General features: G+C 39.5%; 1 protein-coding gene across 1 annotated transcript; it reads right to left on the reverse strand.

Moving 5' to 3' along the window:
* Positions 1–7,043: 7,043 nt before the first annotated feature.
* LOC142102233 (cytochrome P450 2C23-like) lies at positions 7,044–20,966 on the reverse strand. Its single transcript, XM_075186957.1, has 9 exons — positions 20,625–20,966; positions 19,972–20,134; positions 19,238–19,387; positions 14,588–14,748; positions 12,000–12,176; positions 11,735–11,876; positions 9,813–10,000; positions 8,407–8,548; positions 7,044–7,435 (listed from the first exon to the last, which is right to left on the reverse strand). The coding sequence occupies exons 1-9, from the start codon at positions 20,802–20,804 to the stop codon at positions 7,254–7,256; spliced, it is 1,485 nt and encodes a 494-aa protein (XP_075043058.1). The 5' UTR covers positions 20,805–20,966; the 3' UTR covers positions 7,044–7,253.
* Positions 20,967–23,288: the final 2,322 nt, after the last annotated feature.

Raw genomic sequence — 23,288 nt, forward strand, 5'->3', positions numbered from 1 at the left:
CTTCTTCAGCATCGCCAGCTGCTTTTCCACTAGTTTAATAAGTGGTATGATTTAATTTGAGCTGGCAATTTCTGAACTCCCTTTGTTTGTTACTCTTTCAAAAGGTTTAAGTAGGTTGAATAAAGCCGAAGAGATTCTCCAGTGTGCTGGAGTAAAATAATTTGTGCCTCCTCTCCCCGTCTCATGGCTTACTGTGTAGGTCTTGATGGTGTTGCTCAGGTCACTTAAGCATATGAAGGGTTGAATTGTACCTTATTACAAGTATTAAACTTATTCACCTTATATTTCAGTTCGTGGCATGGCAGATTAAATTTGCATTGCAACTGTTGCAGTATTATCCATGCAGTTGTCAAATGCAGATAATGACCGGAACTGGAATGGGCCACAGTCAGCATTACCTGCAGGGACTAATAGTTTTTGAGAACCAAGTTTATTGTGTGAGCAAAGCAAGACATCTGTTGAAAGTCATATAGTCATAAGCATAGACAGTGTTGGCTGTTCTGCAATCCTTAGAAGGGTCCAAAATGGCAAGCGGGTTCATTTTGCTATGACATTCCTGAGTTTTTCCAACAGATCAAAAGCATCTTAAGGTGCTGCTGCTGAAGCTGTTACACTTGTCTAGTGACTTGTACCACTTGTGCACTTGTCTGTTTTTAAGTAGACATTGTTTTTTACAATGCTACTGCTATTTCGTGTCCTTGCTTTTAACCCCCTGTACAGCTGCAGATTTGTTGTTCAAGAGAAATAGAATCAAGATGAAGTTTATTAACATGCACACAGTTTCAGTTACCTTCCTTGCTGTCACCCTCTCAGTGTGTGACAGCAAGATTAAATATACAAATTTTAATATACCTGTGGATTCTAGCTCATATTTACATTATAAGAGCAATCATTTCAAACCATGGATTAATAATATTCGTAGAGGTCAAGTAAGTAGAATCTGATATAATTGTACTACTAAGCAAGATTTTTTACTGCAGGCAGGGATGATGCAACAGAATTTTATTGGAAGAGGTTATCCTGAAGGGTTGATTATAGAGGCAAAATAATCTGCATTAAGTCAAGATAGATTACTGGGAAAAAAGGGAGAGAGAAAGAAATACTAACTAGGGAAGGTACACCTCATATGTGTAGTCAGTAGTAATTGTGATGAGGATTAGTATATTCCAAAATCCTTTCCTAATGGTTTATAATGCTCATAAACATGAGATGAGTGAAAAAACACACATTAAAACAACATTTTTTTCGTCTGAATTAAATTTGTATATGTTTAAAGCGAAATATTAAAATTTAGTGGTGTAAATGAGTAGCTACAGACATGAGGCTCTTATTAGGAGTAATATAAAGGGTATGATGTAAAATTTGTATAGCCAAATATAAAAATTAATAATATTATCATACAAAATATACACTGTATTTGATCAATACAGCTTTTCTAATGCAAAGCACATTGTTAAATGTGATTTATTAAAATAATCTGGGCGGACAAATGATTTGTGCTGTTGAGTACAGCTATAGCTGTTTGTCTAGATGTCTGTAATCTCAGGAGTGTTTACAGTTCATCCACCTTTGAATTCCATAACAGGATTAACAACATAAATCTATTTTATTTGGAAACACCAGTGAGCATTTGCTTGATGCAAGTAACCTGATCCAGACAAACAGTATAGCTGCACTGAACAGCACAAATCATTTGTCCCTGCAGATTCTTTTAATAAGTCACAGTTAACAATGTGTTTTGCATTAGAAAAGCTGCATCTATAACCAGTTTTCACGGTTATAGGCACGTTAGGAGGAACCTGCTGGTATTTACGCAACTGAACAGGGAGGCGCGGAATCCAACCCACCCCCGGTCTTCACCAGAGAACCCCGCAAGGAGGTATGGTCTTGGCTGCATTGAATGCACAGGTCGTGGTTCTCCAAGACAGTTACCAGTGCGGTGAAGAAGACAGGAATAGTCGGCCGATCCGGGTCAAACCAAACACACAGGGAGAATCCGAAGAAGCGTCAGGAACAAACAGAGGGTCAAAACCAAACAGACTGTGCAGTACCAAATCGGAATCCATGAGAGTAGCCAAGGGACAAGCCAGGAGTCAGAAGAACATAAATGGAGAAGACCATGGGAATGCTGGAGCTGGAGTGAACCAATACTTTGGCACCATTAGTAGCAGGGAGAAAAATATGATTCGGCGGTCAGGATCAGCTGACCACCGACAGGACGGTCGGGCAGTGCATCCTGTTGCCCACAACAGGACGCGATCATTTCTGCGCATGCAGGCACAGCGGGAGCCCGTAAGACGGAAGTGCGTCCCATTGCCAAGCTGCGAAGAAAGGCGTCCGTCCCTTGCACCAGCAATGGAACGCACATGTGCAGAGGCTTCGGGAACAAGGCAGTGGGGATAAGCGTCAGACCTGAGCGGCCAGAAAGGCACAGGTGTAGTACTCTTCTCTTTCCTCCTTGTCAGAAGAGACGGGGAGCATAAAGGTTCTTCTCATCAACCCAGAATCTCTCCTCTGGACCACATATTGAGGCTTTCTCCGTATGATTCGAAAGTCCAGATTTTTTTCAACCCCGTATTCGTCTCCACTATCCGTTCTACATGGAGGTGGAACGGAAGGCTCTTTGAAGAACTCATTGAGGACCAGAGGTTTCAGCAGAGAAATATGAAAAGAGTTGGGAATCTTGAGAGATGAAAGCAAGTGAAGTCTGTAAGAGACAATGTTGATGACCTGGGAAATGTGGAAGGGACCAAACGTTGGGCCATTTTCATGGAGGGTACTCTAGGTTTCAGGGTTACAGATGGATAGCAAACTCTGTCTCCCGCATGCAGCAGGGGAAAGGTTCTTTACCACTGATCAGCAGATTGCTTGTACTGTATTTAGAATTGCAAATTTGTTGCAGAATCTGAGAAGAATGATAAGGATGAAGATGGTATTGCTGGTGAAGACAGCATGTGTTGCTGAACTGCTGGTTACTAGGCATGACTTTTCTGCATTGAATGCAAATGATGTAACAGGAAGCAGATGCCTAGATCATCCAAGTTTTTACCTCTACTTACTTTGGACTAACAAAAGTATAGCAATGCCATTATATAGTGCATTTTGTGGTAATGGTAGTAATGATTTCAACAAAATCAAGTTCATCCTTATCAACTTGTTCATGTTCATGAACTCAACCTCAATACCCTCTGTGTTAAGTTGGAGGAATCCAATTAGCTGTTTTGCACTGTTTCTTGTGCTGCTCAGTGAGTAATCCTCTAACTGCAAAAAAAATATCCAGACACAAAGTTGTCAGATGGAATGTCTAAACTGATTTTTTTATTTCAGACTGTGTAAGCACAGAGATTTGGATGATGGTGGAAGTGATGTAAGAGCACATGTTGAATAAAGGTCTCAGCCTGTAAAGGAGCAACCACTCCTGACCACACCCCTCCCATGTTGATGTGTGTGTGAATGTATTTATGTATGTGTATGTTTAGAAATATATATATATATATATATATATATATATATATATAAGTGAGCCCACTCCCTTGGCTGAGAAGAAACCTCACACATGAATGGTCTCAGGATGCTTTGCTGTTGGCATGACACAGGACTGATGGTAGCGCTCACCTTTCCTTCTCTGGACAAGTGTTTTTCCAGATTCCCCAAACAAGCAGTCCAATCTCTGTACCTTTTGCAGAATATCAATCTGTCCCTGATGGTTTTCCTGCAGAGAATTGTCTCTTTGCTGGCCTTCTTGACACCAGGCTATCCTCCAAAAGTCTTTGCCTCATTGTGCATGCAGATACACTCACACCTGCCTGCTGCCAGTCCTGAGCAAGCTCTGCACTGGTGGTGCCCCAATCCCACAGCTGAATTGACTTTAGGAGATAGACCTGGCACTTGTTGGACCTCCTTGGGCACCCTGTAGCCTTCTTCACAACTATTGAACCTCTCTCCTTGAAGTTTTTTTTTTAACTGAAAGAATTTATTAGGTTTGTAAATTTTTAAAAAGGGGTAAAAAAAAAAGAATGATTAGGGAAGGGTGTTAAAGGTATGGAGAAGGGAAGGATGGGGTACATAGAGGGGAAGGAAAACAACAGTAGATCTTAAAAACTGCATATATTCCTGAAAACACTGCGGTACCGCTATAGATAAATAGTTACCCTTGCTTACTTCACTACCGTCTTGGTTGGTTATGTATGTTTAGTACATTCTGGAAACACTACAATATTGATTAGAGAAAGTCAGCAATAGAAACCTATTCAGATGTCCAAGGTGGAGCTCCCGTTCCCTCTGTCATATATACTTGCCAACTACTCCATTTCACAAGCGGAGAGGACGTTGAGTAGTGGTGCAAGAGGGCTATTTGCAGGGGAGAGGGAATGGGGGGTCCAAAGATGTACTTCAATAAGTCAAATACTTCGATCCATAAGGGTTGTACAACCGGGCAAGACCTGAACATGTGGAAAATATCTCCTCGTTCTGAACAATTATGCCAGCAGAATGGGGAAGTTGAAGGCCACATCTTATGTCGTTTCTCGGGAGTAATACATATTCGATTGATGAGCTTAACTAACATTTCTGTGTTGTTTAGACAATATAGACATTTTGAAAAAGTTTAGAAAAATACGTTTCCACCCGTTGGCTCTCCTTGAAGTTCCTGATGATCCGATTAATGGTTGATTAAGGTGCAATCTTACTAGCAGCAATATCCTTGCCTGTGAATCTCTTTTGTGTAAAGCAGTGATGACTGCACATGTTTCCTTGCAGATAGATGAAGAACAATGATTTCAAGCACCACCCTCCTTTTAAAGCTTCCAGTCTGTTATTCTAACTCAATCAGCATGGCAGAGGGATCTCCAGCCTTGTCCTATTCAACACTCTCATCTGTGTTAACGAGAGAATCACTGACCTGATGTCAGCTGTCCTTTTGTGGCAGGGCTGAAATACAGTGGAAATGTTGTTTTTGGGATAAAATTCATTGTCATAGTAAAGAGAGACTTTGAAATTAATTGCAAATCATCTTAGCACTCTTCATAACATTCTGGAGTACATGTAATTTGCCATAATAAAAACTGAGGCAGCAGACTTTGTGAAAAATAATATTTGGGTCATTCTCAAAACTTTTGGCTATGACTGTATACTGTGTCTATCTCATGCTGTACTTTATATATGCTGTGCCATTCGAACGCTGTACTATATCTATACTGTGCCTATCTAGCACTGTGCGATATCTTTACTGTGCCTATGTAACACTGCACTATATATACTATGCCTATCTAATGCTGTACTATATATATATACCATGCCTATCTAAAGCTGTACTACGTTTAATACAATCACTGTTTATCTTGTAATACACTTTGCACTGTATAGCACTGTCTCCTGCAAACTCTAATAGTATTTAACACTGTACTGAACTGACTGTAAATATATTATACCTTTTCCACTGTACTAAACTTCCTATTTAATCTATACTATCCCGCAATATAACACATATCTATACTGTGATATCTATACATGGCTTACTCTATATTATTTATACTGCCTAAGACTGGAATAATTTATATTATATTGTGCATTAGGCTAACAGTTATGTGCAATATACCATTTGTGGAATATACTCTTAGCCAAACCCTGTTATACGCTGTAACTTAGTCAATGCTTTCTTGGTTTCTCTTTCATGCAGCATGTTCTCCATGTTTGTCTTTGTCTTCTCTTCTATGTTGCATGTGCTCTATCTCTGTCTTTGGCTTCTCTTCCTTGAGGCATCTCCTCCATCTTTGTCTTTGGCTTCTCTTCCTTGAGGCATCTCCTCCATCTTTGTCTTTGGCTTCTCTTCCTTGAGGCATCTCCTCCATCTTTGTCTTTGGTTTCTCTTCCTTGAGGCATCTCCTCCATCTTTGTCTCTGGTTTCTCTTCCTTGAGGTGTGTCCTCCATCTTTGTCTTTGGCTTCTCTTCCATGAGGCATGTCCTCCATCTTTGTCTTTGGCTTCTCTTCCATCAGGCATGTCCTCCATCTTTGTCTTTGGCTTCTCTTCCATGAGGCATGTCCTCCATCTTTGTCTTTTCTTTCATGTGGCATGTGCTCCATCTTGTAATAATGTCTCTCTCTTCCTAACCCTCTCTCATGTGCGTGCCTCTCTACCACACTTAAATAACATACACATAGATACACCGAGAGGACCCACTGATATTTCACTTACATACATTATTTCTATTTTATCTCACTTTTTTACACTCCCATAATCATACATACATGTACACATATAATAAAGAGACACTATAACTTATATACTTAAGAAATGACTAATAATACACCATGTCAACTTTGTAACAGAAAGGGATAACACATTACTGGAGATAAACTGGAAGCTCACTTCTGATAATGACAGTATTGCATGATCCTTTTCTCTGTCGAATTACATCATATTATGAGAATTGTACAAAAGGATTTATATGTACTGCTTCTAACTCTGTCACATCTATGAAGCTAAAGAACTTGATTTTCTCTCTCTCTCTCTCTCTCTCTCTCTATATATATATGTATATATATATATATATATATATATATATATATATATGTATACCTTGACAAATTTGTCAAGAATGTGTGATACTTGGGCAAGGGCCTAGTCAAAAAATACAACCAGAAGTCCATAAGTAGCTCTTATTGACTTCTGGTTAGGATGCATTAATGTATCACAACCAGGACTACTCTGCCATTGGTTGGTAATGTTCAAGATGATAGTTTTAGAAAGGTGATAAAGATGCCATTATATGAATATCAGAGGTGTCATTGGAAACACATAGATATTGACAAAAATGGTCATGAGATGTCATGGGTTAGCGAATTATTAGATATTGACGGAAAAACCTAGGTAATGTGTAATGATTTGTTAGATATTAATGGAAATGGTTATAAGATGTCATGGGTAATGAAGTGTTAGATATTGACTAAAGTAGCAAGGTCAAAAATATATTCTTATTCAATCAGTGTAAAATTATAGAGAAAACAAAGCAACAACGCAATAATTCAACTTTGTTGTATACTTTTTTTTATTCATAAGGTACTTTTGCTTTTGAAGCTAAAAGTTCTCATAAAATTTGGAAAAGGAATAAAATTTGTAACCAAAGTGTTAGGTACTTCATCATTAAAGATAATAAAACATCTCAAAGGTATGATGACTGGAAGCATTGCTATTGGGTTCTGGTCTGATGTTTATACTCTTTGCATCAATACTGTAATAAGATGAGTACATGCTTAGCGAGGAACAACAAACATCTCATAGGTCCAAGGTCGAGAGCCATTAGTCTTCGGTTCTGGCTTGATGTCTATGTCATCCTTGTCCACTGTGCACTTCAATGTAAACTTTTGCAGAATAGTGGTGAAGAAGAGAAAGAGCTCCATGCGAGCCAGACCCTCCCCCATACACATGCGTTTACCTGAGGAGATGGAATGAAAAGAAAGCTTCAGGTAAGCTAAACGTTATTACTTGAAGCTACTTAAAAGTATATCTAAATTCACTATATAACAAAGCCTATTATTTTTTATTAATGTTTAGTAAAACATGAGCGTATGGTTTTCTTTACAAATGTCTATGAATCGTGCATATCACTTTCCTATTCTAAGGTAGAGTGAGAATCTAAACCATAGATGATAATAAAACAAAGGACAGCTTTAATAAGCAATAACCTTTTAAGCAAATGATTACCAAAACATAAGAATACCTTTGCTTTATTTGGCAAGGACAGAACGATAAAATATAAGGTGGTAATTTACACAGAACAGCACTTAATAGCTCCAAACCTGTTTGTAAGCTCACCTATGTACCTGCCTACAATAGTCATAAAAGTTCTGACTCAAAAATGGCATTCGGGAATAATAGATTTCTGGACTCTACATTTGGTACATGTGTAACTATTTTTCTATAACAGTCACAGTTGTCACCACCTTCCTACATCCCATACACACACCTCCTTTTTAAATTAATCAAAAAACATTGTATTAATGCTCCACTGCATGTTTTAACCTGAGCCTTTGATAAATCAACTAATCTACATACCAGGGTAAAGTTGATGTGTATTGTTCATATTTCATAATACTTAAGTGCTTTTCTGTTCTGTTCTGCAAATAACATGAAGGCAGCCCATTGTGTTCCCACAGCATGTTGGTTGTCACTTAGGGGAACTGATATGTTAAAACTTCCAGACCCAGAAGATCAAGAATATTTTTCTGATTAATTTTTCTTTTTTTTTTACTATTATCGTCATTATTATAACTGATTTATTGCAACATACTTGGCATATGTAGACTGTCACAGAACTTCAATGCCAGTATAACCATGGTAAACACAGTTTTCATTATTTAGCTTTAAGTAGTAATGGAAATATTATTAACTGTAAAATGCTGGTACCTGCAGAAAATGGCATGAATGCATCATGCTTCCTAAAGTCACCATTCTCATCAAGAAAGTGTCCAGGATCAAACATTTCTGGGTTCTTGAATTGTTCTGGGTCTTTCAGGACGGAGGTCAGGATTGGAAACACCCAGGTTCCCTGAAATCACATTCAATTATTTTTAACTTTGAGCATGGACACAGCCTAGGAAAAATGTGAGCATGACAGGGTTTAGTGCAAGGGATGGCAGTTAGAAAAAAGAGTAGTAAAGGGAAGCATGGGAGGAGGTCAAACAGATATTATCTATATATACAGTATATATATATATATATATATATATATATATATATATATATATATATATATATATTATACACTATGTGGCGCCCTGTTCCTTTTTTTCTTTTTTTCTTTTTTAGATATTCCAGATCCACCATCTGTTTTTGGGACTGGCTGCCTCCTGCAAAGTGGACTTTGTGTTTACACCAGTATTGTTTCCAAGCAATACTATTATATATTGACTTTATACATAGAAGTGGGTTACGCGCCCCCTTGTTTTGGGTATCTGTTGTGTGTATATATATACCTTACTGGCCTCCCTCACTCCCACCTTGCCCCCCTCCGCTCTATACTCAATGCGGCTGCAAGACTCATCTTCCTCTCACGCTGCTCCTCCTCCGCCTCTCCTCTCTGTCTCGCCTTACACTGGCTCCCCTTCCCCTACAGAATCCTTTTTAAACTTCCTACCACCACTTACAAGGCCCTCTCCCAGTCTACTGCCCCTTATATCTCTAACCTCCTCTCCATTCACACTCCTGCCTGCTCCCTGCGCTCGGCCAATGAACCCCGCCTCTCTTCCACACTGATCACCTCTACCCACTCTTGAATTGAAGACTTCTCCCGTGCTGCCCCCTTCACTGGAACGACCTCCCTCGCTCCATCCGTCTCTCTCCCAATCTGTGCTCCTTCAAACGGGCACTTAAAACTCACCTGTTCCTTAAGGCCTACCAACCATCCTCTTAACCTCTCATCTCTTCTGCTCATCCTCCCCTGACCCCTCTTCTCTCTCCCCTTTGCTTCACTGGCTCCCTTTTGTGCCTGATTTTTTTTACCCTCCCTTAGGATGTAAGCTCGAATGAGCCGAGCCCTCTTCCCTCCAGTCTCCATACCTGTTCTTCTGCTCCGTCTCTACTGTATTTGCCCGCCCGCGAGTTTCTGAAGTACTGGTACTTTGTATTTATTGCTCTGTACTGTTCTACCCTGTATAGTCTACTGTATAGTCTACTGTTTGTACTGTGTGCAGCACTGCGGAAACCTTGTGGCACCCTACAAATAAACGATAATAATAATAATAATAATAATGATATATATATGTATATATAATTTTCCAACTGTCACTTAACACTGTCTCGGACAAAAATACCTTGGGAATATGATATCCCTTGAAGATTGTGTTTTTGCTGGATGCATGGACCAGTCCTCCAGGGACGATATCAGCAAATCTCTGGATCTCATGGATAACAGCATCTGTGTATGGCATCTTACTCCTGTCCTCCACTGATGGACAGCGATCTCTGCCTATTACTTTGTCAATTTCCTTGTGGATCTTCTCTGAAATTTATATTAACATTAAAGGCACAGCAAGAAAAAAACCTTTTATTTCCATTTACTTTTACTTTCCATTTTTACTGTTCCAAACTAATACTGTCAGTAGCTTACAGAGGGCTGTATTTACCATTTTAGTTTTAGGCACATGGGTGCCAGAAGCTTTAGTTTTCAGTAAAATTGTCAAACAAAATTAAAAAAATATTCTTATTCATGTTTCTTTAGAAGTTTGAGAACCAAGAAATCTGGAAGCCGTGTAATTCAGGATAACACACAAAGCATGAGATGAAACTTCATATTTATACCTATATATTTATGCAGAGAGATAGAAGGGGATAAATTGACAGATTTTTGCTTTTTCTCCTGCTTCATTTTACATTTTTCTTACTTTATATCATTGGTCAATGTCTAAATTTAAAAGTGTCGGTATGGAACTTTAGAAGTAGCGGTCAATAAAATATAAGTGAATGGAATTTGATCATTTTAAGGCAATAGGAGAAGTGGCCTACTTAGTCCACTGCTTTTTATCCAAATTATTGTTGTCCAAATTATTGTTGTGTTTATTGTGTCTGATAGAGTTACCAAATATGAGGGTGAAATCATGAGTCTGAATAATGTTAGAACAGATCTATTGTTAAGTTTGACAACTGTTGTAAGCACTAACAGCCTTAGTTCTTAGGCAATATATACCATTTATGTGCAGAGAAAAACATGATCTTATCTCTCTATATTTAAACCTTAGGAGCCTGATTCATTAAGGATCTTAACTTAAGAAACTTCTTATTTCAGTCTCCTGGACAAAACCATGTTACAATGCAAGGGGTGCAAATTAGTATTCTGTTTTGCACATAAGTTAAATGCTGACTGTTTTTTCATGTAGCACACAAATACTTGATAGCTTATTTGTACACTGAAATTTAAAGTTGATATTTGTGTGCTACATTAAAAAACAGTTTTGAAAGGGTCATTCAGTGAAATCTATATTTAAAAAAGGGTGTTTGCATGTAAGGGTTTTTTCTGCCCCCATCTGAAACATTAAGTGCACTGTACTATACAGCAGCCGCAGAGCTGTCAAAGAAGCGTTCGCTGTATTTTACAGCACTGCCTTGGACGGTTCTTTGACAGCGCTGCGGCTGCTGTTCAGTGCAGTGCTGCCGAAATGGACCGCATTGCGGAGCAGCTCTCTCTACATGTTTTTTTGGGGGGGGGAACCCCCCTTCCTTAAAAATCCTGGGTGTGCCCCTCTATAGGAAGGAAAAGCAGCTCAAAAGGACATAATTTTACCTATTTTTCACAATTTTTACTTAAATCCAGATCCAAAACCTCTCGTGATTTTTTGTCAACACCGGTAGCATATTAGTTTTCATGTTAGGTGTACACAAATTGATAAAATGAATGATGTGTGGAAGGATACAAAACACACAATTAAGTACAGTAAGTAAGTAAATACCAATTAAATGTTTTCAATTTCTGTACACTTTGCTCAAACCCCCCAAGTGTCTGACAGAAGCAATGGACTATGAGGCCTCCAAGGGTAAGGGCCATCAAGGATTTTTTTTATAGCAAAATATCAAATATATTAATTTAATACAAAATCATGTATAGCATTACCTACATTATCCTATTTAATTGCTTATTTCCCATTTTAGTTTGTAGTATCAGTGGATATTTCTATAGAAAGCCTCACATGACAAATTAGTGTTCTGAGTATGAGGAGTTTAATTTGGAGCTAAATATTACCTTGTATTTCAGGATATTTGAGCAGAATCAGGAAGCCATATCTCAGTGTCAAACTTGTAGTCTCTGTCCCAGCAAAGAATAGGTCAATTACCGCCCCCTCTAAGTTATCTTCATGAAATTCAGTATTTGGATTCTTTTTTTCCTGGAAGATGTTTTGATGATTTTGTTAACAGGCAAATAATATTTAAAGCCCATCCACTCTTTGTAGAAGGGTATGTTTATATATTTGGTCTATTTTTAATTGCAAGACTTCCCATAAACTCACCTCTTCCATCTTTATAAGGAAGCAGTCTATGAAGTCCCGTGGGCAGTTCTCATCCAGAGTATTTTGGTGAGACCTCACTGTGTCCCTCACAAAGTCTCTCAGCGTTTGGAAACTTGTGAATAGTTTCTGGTGAGGGCCAGGGACATAGCTCATCACGGTTGGGAAAAAATTTAGAAGCTGAAAAAATGTACATTCAGAATATAAAATATACAATTTATATTTTGTTGTTAATATGGTGATCTTATATTACAATATATCCCATGCCATGGTCACTGTTAAATTATTTGCAACTATGATACAGGATATTTAAAAAAAGATATCAGAGTCATATGGAGTATACATTAACAGACAACTGGGAGGGTAATGGTAGTTAGTTTTGCTCCCATATGTACCAGTATTTTATAAATGATTTTATTTAAACCCAACATAATAGTCAAATAGTGCTACCAGACTGCTATAGCTGACTGGGAAATGGGTTGATTTATGTTTTATTTGTCAAAGTTTATTTTGTGAAAACATTAGAAACTTTTTATTTAAGGTATACTCTTACAATATTTAGGAGTATATTTACTAAACTGTGCATTTGAGAAAGTGGAGATGTTGCCTGTAGCAACCAATCAGATTCTAGCTGTCGTTTTGTAGAATCTACTAAATAAATGATTATTAGAATCTAATTGGTTGCTACAGGCAACATCTTCACTTTTTTAGGCCCACAGTTTAGTAAGTATACCCATTAATGTTTATATATTTTAGTTAGTCATGTTATTTATTTTTTAAATATTTACTGTGACATGATCTTATAGTTGTTTTATTATTTTCTGTTTCATTATTTTCACATATATAGAAACTGTTCACTATAGGTGGAAATTATCTTAATGACAATGTTTCCTTTTATTATATTCAATGGGGGTAAAATTTAAATGGCAATACAGCTTTAATGCATTCACAATTGAAACATTTCTCGTTCCTGTTTTTATTTTGGGCTAGCCAAATTCCACCATTAATACTAGTAGTTTGTTTATGCAATACCCACAGAAATAATTTTGATCCACATTTTGAATTTTCATAAAATACCATTAGTTTGCTTATACTTCCTGATAGGGCAAAGAAGATCTACCCAAGATGGCCCAAAAAGTGTTTTTTAATGAAATTGCTAAAAGTGAACTAATAGCAAATGTTTGTATCTTTTCTAAATACCACCTATAAAATGTTGTGATTCTTGCTTCGGCATCAATCCATCTTTCCAAAACAACAAAAATCAAGATTCAAAACATAGGTTTTTATATTAAAAACTGTACTTGAAAATTAATTGCATTTTTTTTTGCCATGCATAACATGTGTAGAAATAATATTGGCAGCCCAACAAGGCATACCATGGCATTATAACACATATTTGGAATGTTTAATGCTTTTTGTAGTATCATTGTTATTGTCTGGTGATCCCCAGGCAATAACGACCAAGAGGACATATAATTTAAAAGAGATGAATATCCGCTTTCAAATGAGGAGTCCCCATATTTTCCTGGAACCAAAAAGGGTAGATTACATTACAACATTCCACCCCATCCTTGGGTGGTTAATTATTTTTCTATATTGTTTTTCTCTGGGGATCACATGGGATCACCAAAAAATAACTACTTAGGGGACACATCATTTGGAAGAGAGGACTCCTCTCTTTCAAATGAGGGCAACCCTGAATTTATTGAAGTCAGGATGTTGGAGATCAGTACCCGCCGCTCCATTCCTGGACTTCTTAATGTTTTCTATTGGGACCACATTGTTTGAAAGATAGGACTCCCCTCATTCAAACAAGGGTACAAATGATTCTCTGGGTACCAGGGTGGGGGATAATAGGCACTTTTAGTGCTCTCCCTCATTCCCTGACTTTTGTGATGTCATTCTGCATGGAGTGATTGTCATAATTAGTGGACTCCTTCTGGCTACCACCAATAAAAAATACCAGTGGGGTGTGTGTAAGTGGGTTGGGGGATGGTGAACCCTATGACTGCTAAGGACTAGTGGGACACATGCTTATCACTTTAGGGGTATATGTGGAGTACCACCAATCTTTACAACTGAAGTGATTAAAAACTGGATGTCCATATACATGTTTATTTAATTTCACATTCTTGCTTGACTAGCATAATTCCATTGTGTTTCACCCCTTGAACCACCTTTCTTGAGATGTGCACTGATATCTCATAAAGTTACTGTACATATTTTCCTACACTTTTTGTAGTGAGAATTCAAAAGTGAGTGAAATTCATGTTGGGTTATGACTTCCCTCCAGTAGTCAGGCTATGTCACTTTGGCTTCATATTTGCAACCCACAATTCCAATCCTCTAGGCTACGATGCCTTAATTTTGATTAGCCCTAATCGGGTAAGCACAAAGGGGAGAATTATAATTCTTAAGTTGTACAACTTAAGTTTCTAGGAATAAGTGTTTTTTTTAATATATTAGAGCTCTAGATTACAATTTGTCATTGATATAGAATTTAGATGAAATGATTGGAATGATAGAACTTCAAATCAAGAATGTCAAGCACAGTGCATCTATCAAATTCTTATATGTTTCTTAATAATTACCTGACCCCAAGCAGAGTTGAACAGGTGCACAATAATTATAATATGCGACATAAGGGTCATGAATTTCTCATCCTCATAGTCAAATCTCTCACCAAATACAACAGAGCAAATGACATTGGAAACAGCCAAACGCAGTAGATATGATGGATCAAATGGTGTGCCTGTTATTAAGTAAGTAAGACCAGTTAATCTTTATTTTCTCTGTATAAAATAATAGCAACATTAGAAATGACAGAAATAAATACATGGTATTAAAAAGACTGCTGCGCTTTTCTCGCCATTAGCCTAACAGTATATTCAGACAAACAATGAAGCTAAGCTCTATGGCTAATTAGTAACTGTCATGCCTGAGAACCTGTCTGTAATCAGACTGGGTTGTGTCTCTGAAGCTAGACTGGTGACTACGTGGACAAAGCTGGGTGGCTTGATAGTGTTCCTCTGCATGTAGTGAAAGGACTGGTGCAGATGGTGATTACACTGGCAGAGGAGATCAAACAGGAACTGGATTGCTGGACAGGACTGTAACTGGAATGCTGGACCAGACTGTAACCGGAGTGCTGAAAGAGGATTGCTGAAACTGTACTGGAACTGGAATATTGAAACCTGAAATGCTGTAATCGGAATGCTGAAAGTGGATCGCTGTAACCAGATTCGAACCGGAATGCTAAAAGAGGATTTCTGGAAACGGATTGGAACCAGAATACTGGAAGTGGATCGCTGTAACTGAACTAGAACCAGAATTCTAAAAGTGAATTGCTGTAATCAGACTGGAATCGGAATGCTGGAAGTAGATCACTGGAGCCAGAGTGTGGAACCGGAATGCAGGAACGCAGTAACTGTAAATGGAACCAGAGTGCTGGAATCGGACTGGAGTTGGAATACAGACTGCTCAGTCTGTGCAAGACTGTTAGCAAGATAGATAGCAAGACTGTAGACTGCTCGGAACCAAGTTGCATCTGAATTGCAACGTTGCACTGGCAACTGGTAAGGGCTCCAAGAAGTCCTTTTACACTGAAAGTTGTTTCCTGATTGGAGATTGAGGTCAGCTGGACTAAAGCAGCTCTCTGAGTTGCTGGGATGGATCAGGTGACTTAGTCCAAGAAGGCAGCTCCCATGAACTGGTTTTGGAGGGAAACCTGGAAAGGAAGTTGTTATCACCTGATTGGCTGAGAGGAATCATGTGACTGAATCCAAGATTGTCATGCTCATACTCTGATTCTGGAGAGATCTCTAGAATGGAACAGACTGGACAGCATCTTACAGAGAGGTCTGAAACCAACAGTGCCTGAGGTCCGCAGGGACAACTTGGAAAGGCAGCGATGAGGTAAGTGACAGAACCTGAGAGCCTGGTGTGTTACAGTAATTGCTTAATACATAAAGCTTAATTACTAACACTGGATTTAGGTGCAAAACTTGAACTGAGCCACATCAACCATAATCAATTAGCTTTTATCTGCCTGGTGGCTGATAGACAATGAAAACAAGTGTTTGATTGATTAATGTAGTTAAGTGCAAATTTTGCACCTAAAGGCATTTTAGTAAATGAGCCATAATGGCTGTTTCATATTGGCACATTTGAATTTAAAACATTGTTGCAGTGGTCATAAGTCCCCCAAGTGCGTTTTACTAGGTAGACCTGTCTTTGTTAGAGGTTTTGAATCTTATAGCAAGAGGGAAGTATTATAGTTCCCTGTTGGATGCAAAAAAACAATATCCAGAAGAAGATATATAAAGTACACCAACAATAGATATACACATTTCTAAAACACTATCTGAATGACTAATGACAAATGAGTAAGAATTAAATAAAGTGACCCACTGCATTCCTAGACTGTATTGGACCATGTTAAAGAAATGGTCAACTTTAAGCCACGCTTGACATCTCTGATTACTCCACCTGTGGTTTTGGTCATTCTACTATTGGCCAGTCCTCCTTTAACCTGTCCTTTGCTGGTTCTTCAAGTCTACACATGGCCTGGTTCGGCTGCCTGTTTCTCTTATTGCTAGTCTGCTTTTTGTTCCAGTCATCTGTGATCAACGCCCACTAAGCTACTCTGCATACACCGCTGACTGCTGCTATTCCTTCCACATCACCGTGGTAAAGCCGTGGGTCATCATTGCTGTATATTCGGAGTTCGCTGATCCCTGCTCATCTGTTCCACTCACATGAGGCAATCGCTGTGATCAACGCCCGCTAAGCTACTCTGCATGCACCGCTAACTGCCGCTATCCCTCTCACATCCTTGTGGTAAATTCGTGGGTCATCGTGGCTCTGTTCATCTGCTTCATGTCATCTGTGCTAGTGCTGTGGTCTACGCATGCTGCCTCTCCTACATGTATCGCTGCTTACTGCTGAATTTCTCTACACTCTTGTGGTAAGCTATGGCTCATCTTGCAGTATTCCTGGTTTCACTGATTTCTGCTATCAACATTCGTTAGCTATTCTGCATGGATCTTTGACCCCTGCTGGCTCGTCCTATATCTCAAGTGGTGCCTGGCTCCTTTCTTCATTGCTACATATGTGGATACAGCTGAACTTACATTCTATTGACTTTAGTGATACTTGTTGTTACTGATGCTTGCTACTGTTCAGATAAATTATTGACTGTGTCTATTCTCCTGTATTATTAAGTGTTGATCTTCCACCTGCAGTAATCTCAGCACTTCAATGAACTTAGTGTTTATATTGCATTCCCTAGGAGGCATTGCTGTTATCTACAGTTATTATATCCTGCTCATGTTTGTGGAACTTCGTGATTGATGTCACTCTATTCCTCTTTGCCGTGATTCATCATTACAGTGTATCTTGTTCCTCATTTGAATTTGTACTTACATTCCACTTCTAGTGGAGACAGTTTTTATTCAATTGATACTTGAATTGTATCCTCTCCATATGCTGTTTGGTTCTGTTCTCCCAACTGTTTTACTGGGAACATCCCTGGAGGGCCGCGACCTGCAGGGTGGGAGCACCTAAGCCCAAAAGCTTTCGGCAGCCGCCACTCCTTCCAGATTTCGACCAAGAGATTCTGGGAAGATTTGCTTTGGTCTTATCGGAGGCCGCTGCCTTTTGAATTTGCATGCTGCCTCCTTGCAACAATTTGTATTTAGGGAAGACAAAAAGTTGCACTCAAGAGAGGAATACGGCGGAGATTGAAAGAAGACGTCGGGCTCAAGCAAGCTGACTTCTTGAATAGGAGGCATGTCACTGAAGCAGCAGCAGGGGAAGGCAAAAGAGTTATCATGGTCTCCCCATGCTGCCAACAAAAGTTGCTAGACTAAAGAAAGACCTTCAGGCATCAGTAGATTTACATGGGTACTAAGCCGTGGGCACATATAATTCAGCCTAGACCCATGGGCATGATACATTTAGGTGCTAGGCCTGTGGAAACCAGTTTAATGCAGGCCTTGAGCCAATGGACACCAGATTTAGTTTATGCTTTGAGCATGTGAGCACCGGTTTTATTCAAGCCTTCAGCCTGTGGGCACTAGATTTATTAAGGCTTTAGTCTTGAGCCATCAGTAGTCAGGCACTAGGCCCCTTTACCGCACTCAAGCATTAGGCCTGTACAGCAATAGGAGTTTTTCCCCTTTCAGTCTTCCTATCCCCCTACACTGGAAAACCAAGGAGTGCAACAAAACAGTAGGGAGACTAAGGTTTAGCCCAGACAGTTCCCTGCATTTGGGACCATGCCGTGTAGATTTTAGTGTACAGCATTGTTAAGATGCACTGTGCTGCCTAGGCCCAGTTCTGTTATTCCCTAAATCTCCATACGCCCTTATACAAATAGGACCTATTAGTCAGACCCCTATAAAGATAGGCTTTTGATTTGTCCCCATTCTATAGGACCCTTTAGTCAGACACCCATTAAAGCTATGCTTTTGGTGTCATTACTGTGTATTTCCTATCTGTGACTTTAATGCACTATCACTGACACTGTTGGGCCTATATTAGGGTAGTACATTACACTTAGGAGTTAGTTTTGCACAGCATACTAGTCACACAGAACATTGTTAGGACCAGGGCACTGCTGTTGTTGTATTAGCTAGCACTTGCGAGGTGGTAAATTATACTTAAGCAACAAAGTTCTTTAAAAGGGCTGCTATGTTTCCTGCCTTTGGTAGAAGTCATCTTTAGCCACAGACTCCCTCACCCCAGGTAAGGTATTCATGCGGGAGTCTAACTTGTGGCGATTATCTGTTGCCTCATGCCCATGCCAAAACATACTTGAGGTGTTTGCATCTGGAGTATGGTACAGTTACCCCAGACCAACCAAACACCTTAGCCGATACCTCTGCCACATGCCTCCATGACTACTTTAAGAATAACAGCTTGTGTTTCCTCCCTAACCCAGACCATGAAGGAATTTAAAAGAAGTTTGCTGGGAAAGCTAATCCTGGTGGACCTGTCAAGACCAAGTGGCCCCTCTTATAGCTTCTTCTAGTAAAATGTGTGGTACATGAACACTTTTAATAGATTAAATATTCTTTGCTGAAAAAAGTAACATTTTCAACATTTTTCTACACAGATTTCAAACCTATTGCTCAAGATTTATTTTTTATGTCTGACATGGATTTTGTATAAGTTCTATGATATTAACTTTTCATTCCCCTTTATCAATACTTTTGTCTTATTTTTTATTCTCCACCCACCTTTTTCCTTCATAAATCTCTCCGCAAGACACCGGGCCTCCTCCTGGATCCTCTCTTCAATGCTCCGCTTCCCCATTCCAAAATTTCTCAAGGTCATGAGAGAGAATCGGCGCATTGTTTTCCATCTTTCTCCATTGCTCATTATGACCCCTAAAAATTCAAACATTGGGTTCATTAACTTCCAGTTATAGCTTTCACTTACATTAGTTTCATATCGTAAAGTAATCAAAAATAGTTGAAGTCATTCTATTACCCTGAATAGAAGTGTAAATGGCGGCAGAGGCTAGGCATTTCTGATTGGCTGATTGTGAATTCACCTCTGAAGCTGATAGGCGCTTTCTGCATTGATCGAGCATATATTATAAAATTTTGTGGATGTATTTTTAAAATTAATTTGTATTCTCCTTCTCATTTGTTCGCGAGAAGGACTATCATATCTGCTGTGCAAGCCTAATAGCGAATGAGTTTTTAGCTATCGAAACAAACGTTAATAAGCGTTTCTTGTGCTTATGACCTGGTTGTTGTTATGTCGGTGTATGTATGCCTGGCATAAACCTGGCACATACACCACAGGTGCAGAGCTGGATGCATCTTGATATGCCTACTACTCAGTATATGGGCATCAATACACTATTTGTATGGGCAGCTTTTTTAATAACTTTCACCTTAAATGTTCAGCCACTTAAGTGATTGTGCTGCTTTAAGTATTATTAATATATTTTTAAATATCTTACCATAATCCTTAAAGAACAGATCTGCAAATTTCATGTCCCCTCTGTCACTAAAGGCATCACTGTGGTCAACCAGTGCCTCCTTCACGGCATCATAGCCAATTAGCATTACTGAGCGTTGATTGGCTATGTAGACGGTATACACCGGTCCATACTTCTTACTCAGCTTAAAGAGACATATACATTACATTAGAGCTGTAGCACTTTTCTTAAGATAAAGTTTTATAGGTCAACATTTGGGATAAATGCTAACACTTGGCACTATTGCAAAGTGTAAGCACATACAATTGTGAAGTGTAAACATTACAATTTTTATCAACACCAATTCTAAGATTTTTTACTATATAAATGAGCAGCAGTAGTATCTATCTATCTATCTATCTATCTATCTATCTATCTATCTATCTATCTCTCTACGGATGAACTATGTTTGTTTTAGATAAACAGCATATGTCTTTATTTGTCTAATTAGCATAAGTGTGCGCTGGAGATCTCCTTATCTGTCTATTTATTTATCTGTCTGTAATTTCATTACAATCTCACTGCCTATACTTATATATAGATTAAATAGATTTTTGCATGTTGAGAGACAACTGAATTCAGCACTGCTGCAATCTGTAGCATTACAATATTAGAGATACAAATGTTCCGCTTACCTTAACCAGAGATTGTGGTATTTCTGTGGTACCAATCTGCATGATATTCCCCAGCAGGGGCAGAGGTGTGGGCCCTGGGGGCAAATTTTTCTCCTTTAATGTGTTCCACCATTTAATTAGGTAAATCAGGATAGTGACACCTGTAGCCAGGAGAAGAGTCACTGCTATATTCAGTGCCATTCTGAGCGCAGAATAATGACAGCTGCGTCACTGACCTATGTCCCTCTGTGTTTGTGATTAGAAAAAGCTCTGACACTGAACAACATTCCAAATAACTTGTGACCATTGAGAAAAGGTTGGGTGTATTTTAGAATGGTGCAGAGTTACAGCTGTATTGCACAAGGTATTATAAATGCTGTGACAATCATTAATATATGGTTGTTTGAATATCCTTTTGAGGTACATAGTGAGCTTAGTTTTGCCCAATAATCAGGACAGAAAAATTAAAACAGTTCTATAGAATTAGCTTTGAAACCATTATATGAGAAATAACAAAGGAAAGGGTCTGGACAGGAATGTGAACGATCAGGGCTCTATACAGCCTTCAATCTTTACTACTGTGCCTTATACATTCCTGTTATGATTGGCTTGTCAGACACAGACAGGCAACCCTAACCAGTGCTTAACATCACCGAATAAATATATATATATATATATATATATATATATATATATATATATATATATATATATCTCAATGGAAGTTTGATACATGAGTTTAAGTGCTACATATTGCATATTGGTCCAGCCAGATTGCAATAGTACAAAGTGCTTAATGCGCTATATGATTCAGTTACACAGCAATGTTGGTGAAGGGGTTAGAGAGTTGTTGTTTTGTGTGAACTGTGTAAATGGTGGTAATAGATTGCTCTAGGGAGGTTGAGAGGATTGTTGTGGAATTTGATACGTTTCTCTCAATTGGTGGGTTTTCAGTGACCGCTTAAAGGTTTGAAGACTAGAGGAAAGTCTTATTGTGCAAGTACGGGCATTCCACCTGGTGGGTGCAGCCCAAAAAAAGTCCTGTTACCGTGAAAGTGAGAACATACAAAGACAACAGGTCAACTAGCAATCTAACTGGTTTCACCCAACCACTGTCACTTATATTTTACACTATACACTCCTCTTACAAGATCAACACGCTTATCTCCTGAAACAGTGCTTCTCTGAACAGTCTGAAGATCTAATTGGCTAGATATTATTAGTTCCCCACATCCTTCACAACTGAGTAGATATAGATCAGCTGGGAGTGAAATAATAAAGGTGCTCAGGTCCCTGTGAACTTAGAAAAAAGACCCTATTCCAGTGGTTCCCAAACTTTTTCAGTTCGCGGCACCCTTAGAGTCTCTAAATATTTTCAAGGCACCCCCCCAAAATAATCACTGAGCAGTCCTGTTTTAGAAGTAGTTGGGTCAAAATATTGTAATAAGTATTTAGGTCACGACAGAAATACTTATTTAGTTATATGCAAAAATGCCCCTCTGCATCCAGACACTCTGCCCTCTCTGCATCGAGGCACACTACCCCCTCTGCATCCAGGCACACTTCCCCCTCTGCATCCAGGCACACTGGCCCCCTCTGCATCCAGGCACACTGCCCCCTCTGCATCCAGGCCCACTGCCCTCTCTCACGTTGCCCCCTCTGCCCTCTGTCACGCTGTCCCCCTCCTCTGCCCTCTCTCACGCTGTCCCCCTCCTCTGCCCTCTCTCACGCTGTCTCCCTCCTCTGCCCTCTCTCACGCTGTCCCCCTCCTCTGCCCTCTCTCACACTGTCCCACTCCTCTGCCGTCTGTCCCCCTCTTCTGCCCTCTGTCCCCCTCCTCTGCCATCATTCTGTCCCCCTCCTCTGCCCTCTCTCACGCTGTCCCCCTCCTCTGCCCTCTGTCCCCCTCCTCTGCTCTCTGTCCCCCTCCTCTGCCCTCATTCTGTCCCCCTCCTCTGCCATCATTCTGTCCCCCTCCTCTGCCATCATTCTGTCACCCTTCTCTGCCATCATTCTGTCCCCCTCCTCTGCCATCATTTTGTCCCCCTCCTCTGCTACGATCCCTCTCACACTCTTCCCCGCACCAGGCGCCAGCCACAGAAAGAAGAAAGAAAACAGGAACTTACCAATCCCCCGGGCACCGGGACCCAGCAGCCTCCTCTCTCTCGCAGCTGTCACTGACGTCGATATTCAGTGACAGCTGCGGGGGAGAGGAGGCTGCTGGGTCCCGGCGCCTGGCGGATTGGTAAGTTCCTGTTTTCTTCCTTTTTTTAGGTCTGGCCCACAGGACACCCCAGTGACAGCGCCCGCCGCACCCCTGGGAGCCGCGGCGCACAGTTTGGGAACCGCCGCCCTATTCTCTTAAAAAGGTATATGTCTGCTATTACTTTGAAAAGCAAGGGGAACTATACAGGCCCATAAAACACACTAGAATTACACTAACAGGGACTTAAATAACTGATTAACCTTAACATTAAGGAGTAGATATATCTAACCATCTAAAAAGAAAAAAGTGTAGGTGTTGCCTATAGAGTCTAGCTATCATTATCATTTATCTAGCACATTCTAGAATATAGAAATTGACATTGATTGTTTGCTATGGACAACAACTCTACATTTCAAGTTCAGAAGGTTGGATATTCATTCCACATTGCTATTTATGCATCTTATAACCAGTGGTCGAAT

The sequence above is a fragment of the Mixophyes fleayi genome, chromosome 9 (assembly GCF_038048845.1).
Source record: "Mixophyes fleayi isolate aMixFle1 chromosome 9, aMixFle1.hap1, whole genome shotgun sequence".
NCBI lineage: Eukaryota > Metazoa > Chordata > Amphibia > Anura > Limnodynastidae > Mixophyes > Mixophyes fleayi.